The 20,748-nt window shown below is 38.3% G+C and overlaps 1 protein-coding gene across 4 annotated transcripts in view; it reads right to left on the bottom strand.

Moving 5' to 3' along the window:
* The window catches only part of LOC143041127 (F-box only protein 21-like), a 45,477-nt gene extending 24,732 nt beyond the window's left edge, over window positions 1–20,745 (bottom strand). For 2 of the 4 annotated variants that reach the window (XR_012967792.1, XM_076212870.1), the window contains exons 1-4: window positions 20,387–20,745; window positions 12,130–12,378; window positions 10,941–11,072; window positions 5,418–5,598 (exon numbers count right to left, since the gene is read on the bottom strand). Coding sequence is in view for 3 of the 4 variants with exons in the window: in XM_076212870.1 (XP_076068985.1) it covers window positions 5,418–5,598; window positions 10,941–11,072; window positions 12,130–12,378; window positions 20,387–20,559 (735 nt within the window). In the remaining variant the exon portion in view is untranslated. Of the gene's footprint in view, window positions 1–5,417; window positions 5,599–10,940; window positions 11,073–12,129; window positions 12,379–20,047; window positions 20,205–20,386 lie in introns of those variants that run through there. The other 2 variants (XM_076212873.1, XM_076212872.1) reach the window with 2 other exon arrangements.
* Window positions 20,746–20,748: the final 3 nt, after the last annotated feature.

Below are 20,748 nucleotides of genomic sequence, written 5' to 3'. Positions count from 1 at the left end.
TTATTACGCACAGATACTCTCTTCTCTTCCTCCACAACCACCAAATACCAGCCTCCGGAAACATATTCATAATCATATCACTCACCGCTCCATTAACACACTGAAAGACAACACACTGCTGCATGCCAGACCACCTGATATCCACCCTTCTGAATCCTCTCTCCCACGAAAGGACAGAGTCCACTTGGCCAGACTGCGATGCGGTCACCACCCAGCACTTCTAAGCTACCAGAAGAGGCTGGACGACCGTGTTGTGAACAGCTGCCCAGGATGTAACACTTCACCCCATACCATACAACACATAATGGAAGACTGCATTATACACAATCATGCACGCAAACAACACAACATACACTCTATAAAGGATTTGTGGGAAAACCCAGTTTCGGCTGTGGCCTTCCTTGGGGAGACGGGACTGCTCGGACAGACAGTCTAGGGAACGACAACAACAACAACAACAACCTAAATCCAAGGCCAAATTTACACACATATACCAAAAGATTTTTCCCCCTTACAAGGGAGGTAGCCAAAAAATTAAAGCATAAAAACCACCTCCCACATACTTCACTCCCATCCACCCACCTCCCTTCCTCTTATCTTGGCTCCTCCTGGATGATGGGTCATCCCTGCATCTCGCCCACTGCCCTGGGTCAGAAATAGTGTCACAAGACACAGCACATCCACAGCAAGGCCGCTTCATTAAATCAGCCACACCCCCCTCTTCATCCCCTCGCACAGAAATGGAGATGGGGAGAAATCCCTTCAGGCTACATCAAATTATTTTTCATATATACTCCCTCACCCCCCCATCCCCCCACCCACTCCCCCTCATGCATCGCAGCATCATCCATACACAATAATTTTCCATTCAGTCCTATCCTGTCCTTCCTCAACAGACATTCCCCTCTTTCCCAATGCCCCTTTTACCCAATCCATTCATCTCATCCTTGGTTGCCCTCTCATGTTCACTCCTTCCACCTCTGCCTTCCACACCTCTTTTATTAATCTTTCTTCACTCATTCTTTCCATGTGTCCAAACCATCCCAATACTCTTTCATCAACCCTATCTCCCAACTCCCTTTCCACCCGTTCTTCTCGTTTCTCACTCTAGCCTAGTAACCCCTATCATACTTCTCAGGCACCTCATCTCAAACACATTCAAACTCTTCCTCTCTTATGTTCCATGTTTCTGCCCCATACAGTTGGAAGTTGGGAAATAGGGTTGATGAAAGAGTATTAGGATGGTTTGGACACATGGAAAGAATGAGTGAAGAAAGACTAGTAAAAGAGGTATGGAAGGCAGATGTGGAGGAAGTGAACATGAAGGGACGTCCTAGGATGAGGTGGATGGATGGGGTGAAGGGGGCTTTGGGGAAGAGGGGAATGTCTGTTGAGGAAGGACGGGAGAGGACAGAAGACAGGGGTGAATGGAGAATGGTTGTATATGGATGATGTTGTGATGCATAAGGTGGAATGGGTGGAGGAATGGGGGGGTGAGGTAGTATGTGTGAGCAAATTTTGACACAGCCCGAAGGGATTTCTCCCCGTCTTCTCCTTTTATGCATGGGGGGGCAGAGAGGGGGTCGCCAATTTAATGAAGTGGCCTTGCTGTGGATGTGCTGTGTCTTGCGATACTGCTTCTGACCCAGAGCAGTGGACAAGGTGCAGGGATGACCCGTCATCCAGGAGGTGCCAAGATAAGAGGGAGGGTGGAGGGGTGTGGAGTGTATTCAGGGATGGAATGGGAGGGAATGATTTTATGCCTTTTCCTTGTTGGTTACCTCCCTTGTAAGGGGGAAAAAGCCTTGGTATATGTATGTATGTACATTTTTTTAATCCCCCCAAGGCATACTTGCTTCTCTCAATCTACATTCTACCTTCACCTCCACTCCTCCCTTTCCTGTCACATTCGCCCTGCCTAAGTACCTAAAGCTATCCACTTCCTCCAGCCTTTCCCTTAATATTCACCTTCAATTTGCTGCCATCCTCTCCCCTTGTACATCTCATCACTTTACTTTCACCCACATTCATCTTCAACTGCCTTCTTTCGCACACCTTCCCAAACTCCGTCTAGTTTCTTTAATACCTCCTCTGATCCTGCTACAAGCGCAGTGTTGTCAGCATACAACTGGCTTATCTCCCATTTTTCTCTATTTTCTTTAACTATCTACAATCCCCAGCATATTATCCTTTCATTTACCTCTCACACCATCCCATCCATGTATAAACTGAACAGCCATGGCAACTTTACCTCAGAACACTCGCAAAGAAAAGAAAAGAAGAAAAAAAAAATAATAATAAAAAAAATAATAATAATAAATAAAAATTAAATAGATAAAAATCAATAAAATCAAACAAATAAAATAAATGATGATAATTTTAGAATTGCTTCAAGGCAAGTTAAAATTTAAATATATCTAATAAAAATATAATAAAAACTGTGTTATCTTTTTTATAATGGCCCTGATATGCACTTAAAAATCATTATCAATTGTTCTTGTTCTGGCAACTCTGGATCATGTGCATGGATTGCCAGGGCACCAGCACTCCATTCATCTCTCCACTATGGGTTCTTTTGTATTTATATAGTTGTATTATACAGAAAAGGGAGCTATGCTCGTAGTGACCTGTCTTTGTATCCTTCAGCATCAAGGTTGTTCTTAAATTCTTGAATAGTATTTGCAAACACTGTTGCCATATCTAATTTATTTCAGATATCCACCACTCTGTGTGGGAAGTTATTCTTTTTCAGATCTCTTTGCATGCCTTATGCATACCCAATTGTCCTTATGCCACTCCAAGTACTTCATACCAAAATCAACCCTACTATCCTGCTGTTTACGGGTTATAAACAGCTTCTTAACAAAGTTGCAGTAATTCTTTAGAAGTGCATGCCTAAGAAATATAGCAATATTATTAAATATCAATTTTGTAAAGTATAATACATCAATGTAATATATATTTCTCTTGGTGGAAATCAATAACAATAAAAAAAAAAAAGTTGCTAAAAGCAATACATTTGCAACAACTTGGACATCGTCAAGCTTCAAGACACCATGTTTGTTTCTGTTTGCTGTGGAAGACAAGCTAATGGAAGTCTAATAAATTGGTCTGGTCTAGTCTAGTCTAATTCAACCTCCTATGGGGAATGCATTGAGCATCCATTGAGGTCATCAGGGTCACTGTTGTCAAGGAATATGATGGTCTCCCTTTTATATATATATATATATATATATATATATATATATATATATATATATATATATATATATATATATATATATGTATATATATATATATATATATATATATATATATATATATATATATATATATTTATATTTATATATATATATATATCTTTTTTTTTTTTTTTTCTGCCAAGAAAAATAGATATTACTTTGATGTACTTTAATTTACAAAATGAATACTTTTTCCCCCTTACAAGGGAGGTAGCCAAAAAGAAAAGGCATAAAAACCATTCTCACTCATTCCATCCCTAAATACACTCCACCCTCTACCTTGGCCTTGCTGTGGATGTGCTGTGTCTTGCGACACTGCTTCTGACCCAGGACAGTGGACAGGATGCAGGGATGACCCCGTCATCCAGGAGGTGCCAAGATAGGAGGGTGGAGGGGAGTGGAATACAGGTAAACGTCGACTTACGATGGCATTAGGTTTCGATAGAGCCATCGTAAGACGATCTCATCGTAAGTCGATCCCCACTCTGTTCCGTGGTCACTGTACCTAGCCTACCTGTATATTAACCACCAGAGATACTGAATATAGCCTATTAAACATGTACAGTAGTTTATTTAATTATTTTTATCCTTTTTACCATATTCAAACACTATAATATGTATTTTCAGTACGGACTTAAATCTCGCGGGCAGCAGCCAATGCCAGCCGTACGACGTGACGTAATAATATTCGCATCATAAAATATAGTCACCGCTTATATCGATCGTTCTCTCTTTCACCCGCGAATTTTGAAAACCACAGAGAATGAATCATTTGAGAGAATGTAAAAACACAGGGGCGACTACAATAAATATAATCAAGACGCCTACGTGTGCGGCACCGTATGGAAGGGGTTAAATTATCATGTCGTCGTCGTCGTCGTCATCGTAAAGTCGAACAATCGTAAGTCGCGGCCATCGTAAGTCGACGTTTACCTGTATGTAGGAAATGGAATAGGTGGGAGTGGTTTCTATGCCCTTTTTCTTTTTGGCTACCCCCTGTGTATGGGGGAAAAAGCTGTTGGTATATGTATGTGTGTAGAACATTAATTGTGGGTTGGTGACACCCTTTTCTTTTATGTTTTGGTGTAGAACAGAAAACGAGATACAGTCGTACCTCGGTACTCGACCATAATCCGTTCTGAGGTGGTGGTCGAGCACCGATTTGTTCGAACACCGAAACCAATTTTCCCCTTATCACTGTCTTTCTTTGGACCCATTATTAAGGGCTAGAGCAACACGAAAAAGTTTAAATCTGGGAAGAAATACTCGAACAAACTGCGTACGTCTTACTCCGCTGGTGGTCTGAGTCGAACTGACGCTTACCCGCTGTTCGAGCTAGTCGAGTACCGAAAATCTGTTCGAGGTCCGATGCATTTTCTACTCGAATATTTTGGTCGAGCACCGATTTGGTGGAGTATAGAGGCGGTCGAGTACCGAGGTACGACTGTATTACAATCTCTCAATTATTCATTTCTCTGTAACAATTTTTCAAGCTTTTATGACTTATAATCATGGTCCATACATTTAAAAATTAGTTTACCATTAATTGTGGATTGATGACACTGTTTTCTTTTTTGTTTTGGTGTAGAAACTGAGATCAAGACAGAGCACGGGATAGTGACCACACGGAGGCCCTCTCTCTCAGTGCTCTTAGTGCCAAATTCAAATACTGTTAAATTGAAATTGTTGTGCTATTTAAAAACTTTTCCTTAAAAATGAACTCGTGTTAAATCGAAAATGCATTAGTTAAACTCGTGTTAATTGAGGGTTGACTGTATATCTTAAACCAATGCAGTGAGAAGTGGGTTTGAAACCTGCAGTTAATAGGGAAGGCCTGGTGTCATGTCCAATTTTTTCTGTATCTGGGAGGTCCACTGGGTCTATTAACCAGGATATGAGAGGGATTACTGTATATGTATATATACCCATATATATTGGATACAACATGTCATATTTCTATAAATTTGGGGACCCACTGATGAGTTTGGCCTAGGGGCCACAAATAGGTGAATCTGGCCCTGCCTAAATCAGTTTCAATACCTCTAAGCACCTGAAATCATAAAAAACAGGCCCTATTCAACAAAAAACAATCTTCAAACCCTGAGAACCACAAATGCGGAACCTGCAAATGTCGGGGTCATGAGTACACCATGGTGGGTCAGACCATCACCTTACCTGCTTCAATGAGACATCTTTGTGAGGTTGAAACCATCTGGCTAGAAGAATAGCTCCTTTTTCAAGACTCTGCTCCTCTGTTGGTGCTGCCAAAAATTCTGCCCATTCCTGCCTACATACATGTTGGTGGGCATGAATTATGACTTTTCTTGAGTAATATTTTTCTGTGAGATTTTCATACCTGTAATTGAAAGCAAAATTGTTGACAGTAGCCGGCTCAAACGTCTGGCAGTGCTGAGAGAGTGAGGTCACAATGGATCTGTCCTAATTCCCCCCTAGTGTGCTTCTTTTGTATATATATTGTCACTGTTTCCTTACTCTGTACCTTTGAAAATGTCTTAAATAGACGAAAATGTTCAGTCACCTTTCATTTTATTTTCAAAGTGGTTTTATTACACATTTTGTGAATCATGTGTTTTTGTGATTTATTCGCATCAACCTTGATGAAACCTCCTTCCACTCCACTACCCACTTACTTATCTCTTCACTTACTAGTATAGCCACCCCTTCTCTCCCTCGTCCCCTCTTCACTCCTGAGTGCCTCCCAACTACACTCCCAAACTCACACTCGCCCTTCCCTTTCATTTTAGTTTCACTCAAAGCCAGCATATCCATCTTTCTTCTCAAAAACATACTGCCTATCTCTTCCCTTTTACTCTCATCTGTACTACATCCACGCACATTAACAGACCCAAACCTTAGGGTACTGGTTGGAAAACTCCTAGACCCTCTTATGCCTTTACTTTTTTTAGGAATGTCCCCTTTGGGGCTACAGGTAGCAGGACTTCTAATCCCATCCCCTATCCCATTTTTTGTCACCTCTTATGACTCAAGTGGAAAAACTTGGTGGTAGCATTCTCTTTCCCCACCACAGGGTAGGTGAAAAAAGGAAATAAATATTCAGAGAAATGGTACAGGACAGTAACAAGGGGTTGGGGGACAGCATAATGGAGGGACAGTCATAGTATAATAAAAGTGTCATCATTTCTCTATGAACAGAGTTTTCCTCTATCACAGACAACATGATGTGTGGCTCTGGTCTATAGGGGCACCCCATATAGACCCTAAAGTATCAACTGCATGCTACTTTGCCACAATAACATGCAGCCAATACCCCAGATGGGGAAATGTACAGATACAATAAAATATACCAAAAATAATTTAATTATGCCAATATTAACTAAAAACAATGAATAATATCAAAGTTGATGGTAGTTATTAGTACTACAACTCTTTATTTATATACATTATGTTCAGGGGGATTAATGATCCATTGAAGCCATCTCTCCATAGGTTCCATGTATTGAATATACATAAATACATACATATACCAAGGCTTTTTCCCCCTTACAAGGGAGGTAGCCAAAAAGGAAAAGGCATAAAATCATTCCTACCCATTCAGGGATGGAATGGGTGGGAATGATTTTATGCCTTTTCCTTTTTGGCTACCTCCCTTGTAAGGGGGAAAAAGCCTTGGTATATGTATGTTCAATACATGGAACCTATGGAGAGACGGCTTTAATGGATCATTAGTCCCCCCATATAGTCTGCATTTTCCACGTTCTTCAGCATATATAAACATATATATATATATATATATATATATATATATATATATATATATATATAATTATGTAAAAATAAAAATAAGTTGGGAAGAAAAAGAAAACTATGAAAAAGACATAACAGAAAAATGTAAGGATCAGCCAAAACTATTCTAAAGATAGGTAAATGGTAAACTAAAAAACGAACAGGAAATAGTGAAACTATGCTAAGAGAAAATGTACAACATCTGTTTGAAGGAAGAAAGCGAAATCCCCCCCCCCCCAGAGGGAAATAATAGTAACATGGAAAGAAATAATGGACCAAATAATGAACCTTGATGTTAGGAAATTACATGGCCCGGATGTAATAGCAAATTGTATACTAACAAAATGTATGGCCTGGATGTAATAGCAAATTGTATATTAACAGAATGTAAAGGACTGACAGACAAAATATATAAGTTGCTCAATGAAGGAAAAATACCAAAAGACTGGAAAAATGTTGATATCATATCAATTTATAAAGGGGGAAATAAAGGAGACCCAACATATTACAGATTGGTTTCCCTTACAACCACAATAACCAAAATTTTTGAAAAAGTTATAAAAAGTAGATAAAACATCTGGAGAACAATATACTAAATCCAAAACAATTCAGATTTAGACAAGGAAGATCATGCACCATAAATTTGATCTGTTTTTACTGAAGACTACTAGATATAATACAGGAAGAAAAGGATGGGCTGATTGTGCTTTCCTAGATCTACAAAAGGCTTTTGATAAAGTCCCTACACACAAATATTAAGAAAACTGGAAACCATGGGAGGGATGCAAGGTAAACTACTGAAATGGATGAAGGACTTTTTGCATGGCAGAAAAGTGAGGTTAATGCTCAGAGAGAAGAGTTCTACTTGGGAAGAGATGTTAGTGGAGTTCCACAAGGATCAGTATTGGCTCCAATAAAGTTGGCTATTTATGTGAATGACATGGACGAGGGTGTGGAATGTTACATGAGCTTCTTAGCAGATGATGCAAAATGGTTAAAGAAAGTGAGTACCTAAATGGACTGTGACTCATTGCCAAGAGATCTGAACAGAGTTTGAGAATGGAGTCAGAAGTGGGAAATGGACTTCACCATAAGAAATGTAGCATAATGGAATTTGGAAAAAGTAAAAAAAAAGGATACCAGGACAATATAAAATTGGTGCAAAAGAAGTAAAGTGGGATCTGAAAAAGACCTGGGAGTAATCATCACAAAGGATATGTCCCCTAGACAGATAAACAATATTGCCAGCAAAACCTATAACTTGCTAAGATCAATAGAAGTGGCTTTTAGTTACTTGGATGAAGAAATGGTAAAGAAAATACCAGTCACAGTGATAAGGCCAAAATTGGAGTACACAGTGACACTATGGTTACCCAATACTATAAAAAATATAAGGAAAACTGAGAGAATCCAGGGAGCAACTACAAAGATGGTCCCCAACACCATCAAAACTGTCATATGAAGACTGACAAAATTAAAATTACAGACTCTGGAACAAAGAAGAGAAAGAGGTGACTTGTTGACCATCTACAGAATTATGAGAAGTATAGAAGTCCTTGATAGAGAAGACTTAATTGGGATAAGATAAACACAAGAGGACCTGGAAGGAAACTCAAAAAGGACAGTTAGCCTCACTACACCTCTTGTTGTACCAGCTTTTTATGTATGTTCTTTCCATTTTTTGTTGTGGTACATATTTATTCCCTCATTATAAATTTCTTTTAGTATATTCCATTTCTCTTCCATCCCTGTTTCTTCATTTAGGAATTTTTCCCAGTTTGCATTGCGAAAGAATCTTTTTAGTTTCTCAAAATTTTTGCTGTTGTTCATTAGTCTTCCTATTCTATGTTTATCATTAGTGCTTTGATCCATTTGCTCTTTCAACTCAAATTCTATTAGTACAGGGTCCCTCTTTCCTATTGGAGTTTTGTAATCAATTCTATCGACAATTTCAGTTCTGTTGTAAGTATTAAATCCAGCCTTGATGGTTCTTCACTACCTCTGTATCTGGTATTTTCCTTTATCCACTGAGTCATTGTGTATTCGATGGTCATTTCGAGCAGGACATTGCCCCAGAGTTCCTCTCCGCCCTTCACTGTCATTTCCTACCAACATATTTCTTTTTAATTAAAGTCACCCATAATTACTGTATTTCCTCTGTCCTTCAGTATATTAGTTAATTCATATTTTGTATCTTCTAATATTTTGGAATGTTCACTTACTGTCCAGGACTTTGTTTTGGGGAGCACATACACCACTACAAATTTTCTACTCTTCATATGTTTGCTTTCAACTTGTATTATAATTGATTCTACATTATTTTTTCCGTCAGTTATTTTTGTTACATTTAAATCTTTATTAGTCAAAATTAATACTCTGCCACCCTGTTTATCCTTTCTATTTTTTGTCCAACAGTTGTATAAACCTTGTCCCACAGTGTTGGGTGGTGGAGTACACTTTAATTTAGTTTCTACTATTCCCATTTTGTCTGGTTTTTCTAAGGCCGGATAATCATTTAATTAATTCATTCCTTAAGTTATTCCATCTATATTGGTATAAGCTATCTTTAATTTCCTTTCTCCTCGTCTTTTTCTGTCTCCTCTGTTTCCTTTTTCCTTATATACCATTTTCTCAGCCTCCAAAATATATATTTTTTCAGTTTCAGTTCTTTTTTTTTTTTTTTTCATTCGCTTAATTTCTAAGTTCTTTTTCTTTTTAATTTCTGTTTTTGTCCATACATTCTTGTAATGTTCACTATTTGCTAATTTCATTGTTCTGGATAGTACTTCCTCGGCAATTGTTTGAGATCTAAACTTTAATTTCAGTGGCCTGTATTATTTTTCTTTAGAGTATATGCCCATACTATAGATCTCCTCGATTTCCCTATCCAAACCTTGTTCTTCCGCTTGTAATTCTTTCAGAATTTCCTATGCGATCTCTTTCTCCCTCTGATATCTAGGTACATCATGCTTCTCTTTAATGCCACAGATTACAATGCATCTTTTTTTATCCACTGTATGAAAGGCTGAGTGTGTGCCTTGGGAAAGAGACATGGAATTAAAGAGAGGCAGAGAGGAAAAAAATTGATCATGTCAGAGATGAAATGCCTAAGAAGTATGGTAGGGGTTACTAGGATAGAGTGATAAATGGGGTGAGGAGGAGAGTGGGAATGGAAAAGGAGATGACAGATTGGTTTAATTATAATGTTGGAATTAGTTCAGAGTTCCTGTGTTCAGTTGTTAATATTCTTACTTGATCAATCCATAATAAACAACAACTATCACAAACAATGGCTATAGCCATTGGATTGACCCAAAGTCCCTCAAATAAGAAATATACGTAGTTGTCTGTTTACACAACATATATGTTCTTTTGGCCATTGCACACATACAAAATGGAGTTGATTCCTCTAGACTTGCACCTACCATGGGTATGGGTTGAAACACCACCTATCATGTCACAAAAATTATTTTGCAAATAAACATATACTACATTATGAATGAATATATCCTAATTCTACTATAATAACAATAAATGTTAAAGCAGTTAGTGTACCAAGTGGACACTTGTGGTGAGCAGGTTACTGGTGTGCACTTTGAAAATGTGGTTAGCCCAGAATGCGTTGATTTGAAGAATGCAATTTAAAACGAATTTCTAGTATTACATGGTGCACTAAAGCAAAAATGTTACTAGAATATATATAAATTGATGAATACTTGTGTACAACCAAAAAACGGCAACAGGCACCAAATTAGCCCACAAGTCCCTCAAGAAAGAAATATTGTGTATATCACAACAAATAACAAATCTGTAAAAATTATTGGCTGTATTGTCATCTATAATGAGTGAAGGTACAACAATGTAGGTCTATTAGTACATAAAACCACAACACAAAATACGTTACCACACTCCCATGCCAACCATCAAACTGACCTCTTGTTACCCCTGGGTGAGATGGGAACCATCCTCCCTCTGGTATCAACAGAGGGTAATACCCTCTGCCAATTGACTCTTGGCAGAGCGGCTGCTGGTTGTGGATCTATTTCTTGTGGAAGTCTTGGGTGTCTTGTGTGAAATAATTCAAACTGGCATAAGACAGACTTTAGCTCAATTGCTCACTCACTCCCTTTCTCTCACCCGTAGGCACACATATTTACCTAATTCTATTTGCCTAATTTCTACAATTAGGTAAATCATACCCACAAATTTGAAGCTAGGTATAATAAGTTGAAACATAAGAGAGAGGACCCTGCAAGCATTGTTCCTCTCATTACACCATGATTTTCTAAATAATACATACATATACCAAAGGCTTTTCCCCCTACACTGGGGGGGGGGTAGCCAAAAAGAAAAAGGCATTTTCTAAATAATAATAATAATACTAAAAATAATAATAAAAAGTCTGAAGGATGTAAAAGAAAAAATTCTATACAGATGCATAAACTCTTGGAAAAGCCTAGAAGAAGACTGAGGCATCCAGAAACAAAGAGGGATCCCCGCAACTTTTACTGGTTTCAAATTAAGCAGATATATATATAGAAGAGGCTTACATCTTTCATGATCCTTGCTTGACTCAACACCAGTAAAAGTAGCAGGGATGCCCTTCTGTTTCTGAATGCCTTAATAGTCATCTAGGTTTTTCCAAGAGTTTATGCACCTATATAGAAATCTATTCTTTTTCTACATCTTTCAGACAGATGGTCTTTTTCAACCTATTCCAATAACCTAGCTATACAATGTTTACAGGGGAGGCATACTTGTTACATTCTATCACATTTTTTTTTTTTTTCTTGTTGTGTATCCAGTATTTGCAGTTCTTGGAACTGGCGCCCAGGATTGAAAAATACCAACATAGAATCAGCCTGGCCATTGATTCATATTACCCTAGATATAATAATCTCACACAGAAGACACAGAACAACACCTACACTCCCCCACTCGTATCCAACCTAAAAACCAGCATTCGAGTTCTTCCATGAACAACTTATTGGCCAATCCAGCATCCATTGCCAGTTAAATTAGATCCTTGGTTCTCCTACAAGAGAAACCTGTGGCAACAGATTGACTGATGTGGTATTTGCATTTTCTCTTTGCCATCTTCCACTAAAATAATCATACTTACTCATCTCCCGAGTCCAAGATATCCCTGAGTGTGTGAATAACGACCATGGGAGAAAACATGGAGTAATGACATAAGGCGTCCACTTCAGTGATGACATGAGTTGTCAGGTGGTGGTGTTGGAAAAGGCGCTGACTCAGACTTGACACCAAGGAACTCATTCGATGGGACACAGTCACAACCTTTTCGTATTCATCTTTCCAGTCGCTGATCTCGATATTTTCTGGGTATTGGTTATTTACCCACTCCCAGCTGGGCAGAGAAAAAATAAATAATAAAATCAAATCAAATCAATAAAGGTACAAATAAATAATAATTTATATATTCTATTACACTAAGAAATCACTATCATGTCACTGTCAACTAAACATAATTTTTTTTCAGTTTAAAAGAAATATGTAACTCATTCTTCATTCTTTCTTATATATTTTCATAGCCTAAATAGGTTAATGAAAATGGAAATAACCAAGTACTGTATGTATTTTTAGATAAAATGTATTGATAAGATTATTAGAAATATAAAAAATCCATCCCATTATGTGGTATTCTATGATTCTTATCAATCAGTGAATATATTAATACTATGTCTGGCAGTAATGGAACTCTACACTTTTAAAGAAAATAATACATATATACATATACCAAAGGCTTTCCCCCTTACAAGGGAGGTAGCCAGAAAACAAAGGCATAGAAACCACTCCCACCCATTCCATCCCCATCACCCTCCACTCCCCTTTACCCTCTTATCTTGGCATCTAGGAAGTGGTGCACATCAATCTATTTTGGGGGGTTTTTCACAGACAATCTTATTCATCCTAGGAAAGTTCAGCTCACATTAAAAAAAAATTGCCTATCTTCATTATGCAACTTTCATTGCAGAGTATCAAGAGGGATTAATTCTTTAATTGTCAACCATGATCCATTCTGTACTTTTAGTATCATTTAACAACCCTAAAGATCTTTTTATACTATTCTATATAACTCTACATACCAAGGTTTTTGCAGATATCTGTCTTGGATGTAACGCTTCACCCCATACTATTGAACACATTATGGAAGACTGAATTGTACATAATTATGTATGTCAGCAGCACAACATATACTCTATATAGGCTTTATGGGAAAGACGCAGTTCCAGCCATGGCATTCCTTGGGGAGACAGGAATGCTCAGTCAATCAGCCTAGGTGAATGGCATCACCACCATCCCCCTAACAAGGGAGGTAGCCAGCCAAGGTGCACCCCAGCCCATTCCACTCCCATCCACCACCCTTTGTTTCCCTCTCATCTTAGCTCCTAACAGATGAGTCATCCCTGTCTCCTACCTGGGTCAGAAGTAACGCTGTTAACTTGGTATGGTCAGTATTATGTACAAAATACTTGAACACTATCAAGCGGATATATCATAAAATGTTCCCATAACCCTTGATTCTGTCCTGCACAAAGTGCTCACTAGTTAAGTTTTACAGCTGAATGACTTGAGTGACACTATCATGGACCAGAGTCACATAGAATTCTTTTAAGGCTACAGACGCTCCTCTAATTATGAACACTTGACCTACAAACCTTCAGACACATGAACAAAGCCTCAAGACTACTTAACTAGTTTCAAATGTAAGAATTCTAACATTAAAGTATTAGTATTAATTTTATTTTTGTTTTACATATCACTAGTAATGTATTTCATGACATGAAAACATGTATTGATTTTATATCATACTTAATTATGCATGTAGATTTGAGTACCTTTAACTGGTACAGCATCAACTAATACCACAATATTCAACTAATTTGACCGTCAATGGTATTAATTTAATGCTGTGATAGTTGCCATAGCAGCTGCTTCCTAACAAACTGGCTTGGGCAAGCTGTGTGGTTTCCTTACATCCCTACAAGACATGGCAATTGTAGTGGTTGGAGTCTTTCTGAACCCAGTTATATAGAATTTGGACAACCTATAAATGTCCCACTGTACACTACATATTTTTGCTGTCATGGGTTGACTTAAAGCTCCCCTGCTATTTTTTTTTTTTTTTTTAACACTTTCTCTCTCATCAACTATTTTCTTATAATGTAGCACAGCATGCTGTACAGCACAGACCACATAGCACAGCTTGGTGTAGTGTGACATGGTGATACCCTAACCAGCAGCGACACCTCTTGAACAACGGCCCTTTCATACAGCCCGCTACATGACAGGGTCACGTATACTTGGCGTGACCACGGTGCCACAGACATGAATGACTACTCAAACAGGCACCCAATAGGAATAAGATGGAACATAGGTAGGAGTGCTAACATTCAGAAGTTTGCTGATGTCATACTCAAGTAACCGTGCCCAGAGTGCAGAGCTGCTACGTAGAGTTGCAAACATATCTAGATAGAACATTGGCAGTATCTTTGCCCTGTGGAGTAAAGGATGCACCCTATTGCGGCCAACACCAACAGCTATCCGTTAGCCTTCCCACGTGTACCAAGCACCCTCCTGTACACATAACCCATCAATTAATGTGTAAATCGCCCTATATGTGTTTCACTGTTGCCCCCTTTGCAACAAGGCTTGCAACATAGCTTGCAACATTCATGGGGTACATAAATCCAGTAAGATGGTATATACATCTTTCATAACATGCATGAAAAATGTGAATGAAAGAATATGCTAAATTTACCATCTTACCCTGTCAACTCATAGTAAGCCTATACATCTCCCTGATCTCGTTATGACAGTGGTCATGGATGCAAGATATAGTCAACTGTGAATACTTTTTTTCATGTTCTACCTTCATTTCATGGACACATGGAAAGAATGAGTGAAGAAAGACTAGTAAAAGAGGTATGGAAGGCAGATGTGGAGGGAGTGAACATGAGGGGACGTCCTAGGATGAGGTGGATGGATGGGGTGAAGGGGGCTTTGGGGAAGAGGGGAATGTCTGTTGAGGAAGGACGGGAGAGGACAGAAGACAGGGGTGAATGGAGAATGGTTGTATATGGATGATGTTGTGATTGCATGAGATGGAATGGGCAGGGGGATGGGGGGTGAGGTAGTATGTGTGAGCAAAATTTGACGCAGCCCAAAGGGATTTCTCCCCGTCCTCTCCTTTTATGCAATGGGGGGACGGAGAGGGGGGTCGCCGATTTAATGAAGCGGCCTTGCTGTGGATGTGCTGTGTCTTGCGACACTGTTTCTGACCCAGGGCAGTGGACAAGGTGCAGGGATGACCCGTCATCCAGGAGGTGCTCAGATGGGAGGGAGGGTGGAGGGGTGTGGAGTGTATTCAGGGATGGAATGGGTGGAAATGATTTTATGCCTTTCCCTTTTTGGCTACCTCCCTTGTAAGGGGGAAAAAGCCTTGGTATATGTATGTATGTACCTTCATTTTATGTTATTGACGAATTATGTAAAACAATTAAAAACTGAAAATCGGCTGATATCAGCATGTATTGGAGCTATACATGGGGCTGACACTGTACGAGTTAAGATTATGTTGAATGATGACTTACGAATGGCCATTCAAGACATAACTCATAAGTTGTGCTTTGACTATCCCTCGTTTATCATGCTACTTAAATCTTTCCAATACAGTAAGTCCTTGTTATACGGTTCATACGCATTCCTGAAAACCTTACTGCAAATTGAAATTACCATATACCAAACCCATTATAACATGTAATAATAGGATATGTGTTCCAGCACGTCAAAAGTCACCCCTACAGACATGAAAATACCGTTAATAGAATCAAGGGTAGTAATTACCAAATAACGTAACTGTGAATTTACTGGATAAAGAATTACTGTATAAGGAGGACTCACTGTACAACCTCTATGATTCTGTCTCTTTGAAATGATGTGGTTCCCAAAGGAAATAAACGACAGTCATCAACCACAAAAATATAATCCTTTCTGTGTGTATTGGACAGAGAATGTCATTGAAAAGTTGGCACAGCCTGGGAATCAAATCCAGGATCTCCCATGCCGGGTAGACGTGCTTAACGATTACACCACAGATGCCACCAGTGACCACTCGCCCATCTCCCTCCCTGGGCCCCGCCTTCTGAGGTCCAGTCCAGAATTATGCACTGTCTACGCATTGCGCCATGTTGGAGAGGAAGCATCACTAAAAAGCTGACATCACCCGATAATCGAACTTGGGACCTCCCACTTGCCAGGTAAGCCCATTTACCTGTTACACCATGGTCACCTCCAGTGACCATTTGCACAATGTGTCAATGGACATTTGGCACATTTCTCCTGGCTATTGTCAGGTGATTTTATTAAGTTGTGGGATATCAGGGCCATGCAGTAGCCCAATGGATACAGTTTTGAACTCATGAACAGGTTGTTGTGAGTTTGTTTCCTGGGTCCCAATGCGTGCTTCTTATACTGGCTCCTGACAGCCCTGGGAGTGGGATCTTGAGTGGTGAAATATGCCTCAACTGGACTGGGCAGACAACACTTGACAAATGACAAGATGGCATCCCGATCCTATGCTAGCAACTTCATTCATTAGTATATTTGCTTGTAGCAAGGTTTTTTTTATTTCTATTTCTGACAAGAAAATCGCATATTACATTCATGTATTATAATTTACAAAATTAAAAATTTTCTAATGCTATATTGCATCCATGTACACAACTGAAGAAATACCGTATATACTAGCTTAGGTAAGCATACTAGGTAAGCCAACACCTATCATGGTCATCTCCCTAATAAAACAGAGAAACAGTTAACAGATAAAACAGAGTACGATGAATAAAACAGAATAAGAAAACAGAGATACAACATAAAAGTATTGGAATCTCAAGACAATGAGAAGGAAAAAAAGGGTATTTGTTCAGTTGTGTGCATGGATGCAATATAGTGTTAGAAAATTAAATATTAATTTTGTAAATTATAATACATGAATGCAATACGAGATTTTCTTGGCAGAAATAAAAATAAAAAATACTTTGCTATAAGCAAATGTACTAACGAATAAAGTTGCTAGCATAGGATTGGGATGCCATCTTGTCGTTTGTCAAGTGTTGTCTGGCCGGTCCAGGTGAGGCCTGGTGTATGCCCTCGGTACTTCCGCCAGTACCTCACGAGGTATATATATTAGAAGGAATGCTATAGAGCTGAAATCCATGCATTCCTTCAAGCTATGAAAAACCTATACAGTATATCTCGCAATCAGAAAGAGTGATTGAACAGGCCACCAACATCCGTGACAATGACGACAATCCGGGTGACCTTAAATTACAGGTATCGATTTACTAAATACACGTTAGGTTAGGTTAGACGGATTTATCCTTTCATTTCTTTGATGTCGGCATCTATCATAACAAACATGGCGTACCATTCGTCCGGCGCAACTTCGTTACTTATGAAATCTGTTTTAGTAATTTTTTTGTTTTTTATTTAGATTACTTCATGAAGCTAACTCTTTTTGACCTGTGGCTGCGATTGATTTTGACCAGATATGCTTCCGCATACATTACTTTGATGGAACATGTTACATGAAAGGTGTTAGTAAGAATGGTATACAAGTAGGGTCCTGCAATTCTATTGAGATACTCAGGTGATTTGTTGACCCATAAAACCTTCACATGTCAAGTTGCATGTCAGTTGTGCCAGGGGTTTGGATTTTATTGATTATTTGTAAATTGACAACAGTTGCCATGGCAACATGATAGGTGTTAGTAAGAATGGTATAAGAAGGTCCTGCAATGTTAATGACATGCTCAGGTGATTTGTTGACCCATAAAACCTTCACATGTCTAGTTGCATGTCAGTTGTGCCAGGGGTTTGGATTTTATTATTTGTAAATTGACAACAGTTGCCATGGCAACATGATAGGTGTCGTAAGAACAGTATAAAAGGAAGGTTCTGCATTGTTTTTGACATGCTCAGGAGATTTGTTGACCCATAAAACCTCCACATGTCAAGTGGCATGTCAGCTGTGCCAGGGATTTGGATTTTATCAATTATTTCTAAATTGACAAGAGTTGCCATGGCAACATGATAGGTGTCAGTAAAGAATAGTATAAGAAGAAGGTCCTGCAATGTTAATGACATGCTCAGGTGATTTGTTGACCCATAAAACCTTCACATGTCAAGTTGCATGTCAGTTGTGCCAGGGGTTTGGATTTTATCATTTCTAAATTGACAACAGTTGCCATGGTAACATGATAGATGTTAGTAAGAATGGTATAAGAAGAAGGTCCTGCAATGTTAATGACATCCTCAGGTGATTTGTTGACCCATAAAACCTTCACATGTCAAATTGCATGTCAATTGGGCCAGTGGTTTGGATTTTATTGATGATAAAACCTTCACATGTCTAGTTGCATGTCAGTTGTGCCAGGGGTTTGGATTTTATTATTTGTAAATTGACAACAGTTGCCATGGCAACATGATAGGTGTCGTAAGAACAGTATAAAAGGAAGGTTCTGCATTGTTTCTGACATACTCAGGAGATTTGTTGACCCATAAAACCTCCACATGTCAAGTGGCATGTCAGCTGTGCCAGGGATTTGGATTTTATCAATTATTTCTAAATTGACAAGAGTTGCCATGGCAACATGATAGGTGTCAGTAAAGAATAGTATAAGAAGAAGGTCCTGCAATGTTAATGACATGCTCAGGTGATTTGTTGACCCATAAAACCTTCACATGTCAAGTTGCATGTCAGTTGTGCCAGGGGTTTGGATTTTATCATTTCTAAATTGACAACAGTTGCCATGGTAACATGATAGATGTTAGTAAGAATGGTATAAGAAGAAGGTCCTGCAATGTTAATGACATCCTCAGGTGATTTGTTGACCCATAAAACCTTCACATGTCAAATTGCATGTCAATTGGGCCAGAGGTTTGGATTTTATTGATGATAAAACCTTCACATGTCTAGTTGCATGTCAGTTGTGCCAGGGGTTTGGATTTTATTATTTGTAAATTGACAACAGTTGCCATGGCAACATGATAGGTGTCGTAAGAACAGTATAAAAGGAAGGTTCTGCATTGTTTTTGACATGCTCAGGAGATTTGTTGACCCATAAAACCTCCACATGTCAAGTGGCATGTCAGCTGTGCCAGGGATTTGGATTTTATCAATTATTTCTAAATTGACAAGAGTTGCCATGGCAACATGATAGGTGTCAGTAAAGAATAGTATAAGAAGAAGGTCCTGCAATGTTAATGACATGCTCAGGTGATTTGTTGACCCATAAAACCTTCACATGTCAAGTTGCATGTCAGTTGTGCCAGGGGTTTGGATTTTATCATTTCTAAATTGACAACAGTTGCCATGGTAACATGATAGATGTTAGTAAGAATGGTATAAGAAGAAGGTCCTGCAATGTTAATGACATCCTCAGGTGATTTGTTGACCCATAAAACCTTCACATGTCAAATTGCATGTCAATTGGGCCAGTGGTTTGGATTTTATTGATGATAATCTGAAAATTGACAACTTAATAGTTGCTATGAAAAGGCAAATATGGTATGATAGAGATGGCCCACATTATTTTTGACATGCTCATGTGACTTGTTGATCCATAAAACCCAAGTATTCCAAATTTCAATAAAATTGGACCAGTCGTTTGGAGTTTGTTTGTATTTCTTTACCAAATTCTAACATTTTGTTATGGTAAAGTCTAGCCAAAATTCGGGATAAAAAAAAAAAACGTATCTCCCTTATTTTTCAAGCTATCTAAAAAAATTAAAAAGCATTTTTTCCCAATAAAATTGCCCGTTATATGCAACAATAATTTAAGGGTTAATAAAAAATAAAATGAAAATTTTGTGCCCATACCTACATTTTCACTGAACCTAGGGCATACTGATACTGCAGTCTATTATCTATTATTTATTCTATAGTAACAGTTCTTTGTGCTTACCTAATAGCTAATCATGTATGGTAAAAACAAGGAAATAAACATGCTTACATAATCATTTACTGGTCCTTCATTCCCACAAAGTTAACTTCTTACACATTCTAGATTGGTGTTTATATCAGAGATGAATTGAGGGCATAGTATATGGTAACTAGTTACCCAGATCAGACACTTTGACTTTTACTTTTAGCCTAGGTACCTGTATCTATAAACACTGATACAAAACTACAATGCTTTTTACGCCGTGAAAATAATACACACTCAGTAGTTTCCACACTCATTTAATGTCTTCATTTTATCTAATTTAATTACAACTTCGTTTTTGATAATCATAATGCGCATGTTTTCACATAACATTTGATTATAGCAGAATTAGAATAGCAAACTTACTGTTGTTTCAGTTTTAGTTTCCATAAATGTTGCGTACTGGCTATAGAACGAAATCTTGAACAAGTACACGATAAATTACATAGTTCAATATGACTTATAGCAGAATCTTTCAAGATGTGTATCAGTATTTCATCTGGAATTTCTAATAATCCACAGGAGCCCTCATCAGCCATTATACTTTCGGAAAACGAGACATGTAAACACTACAGTTGCCAAGTCCCACTATTTTACTGACATCTCTTCCCGTGATTTTATTATTATCATTATTATTTGCAAATTGTTTTCGGAAAATTATAGGTTTTATGGCATTTGTTATAAAAATAGAAATCTTCGAAATGTCCAACAGTTCAAGTCCATTATTG

This window comes from Oratosquilla oratoria, chromosome 30 (genome assembly GCF_046742065.1).
Source record: "Oratosquilla oratoria isolate Oo_2021 chromosome 30, ASM4674206v1, whole genome shotgun sequence".
NCBI lineage: Eukaryota > Metazoa > Arthropoda > Malacostraca > Stomatopoda > Squillidae > Oratosquilla > Oratosquilla oratoria.
The sequence above is the reverse complement of the archived record's forward strand: the minus strand, read 5'-3'. Positions and strand labels throughout refer to the sequence as shown.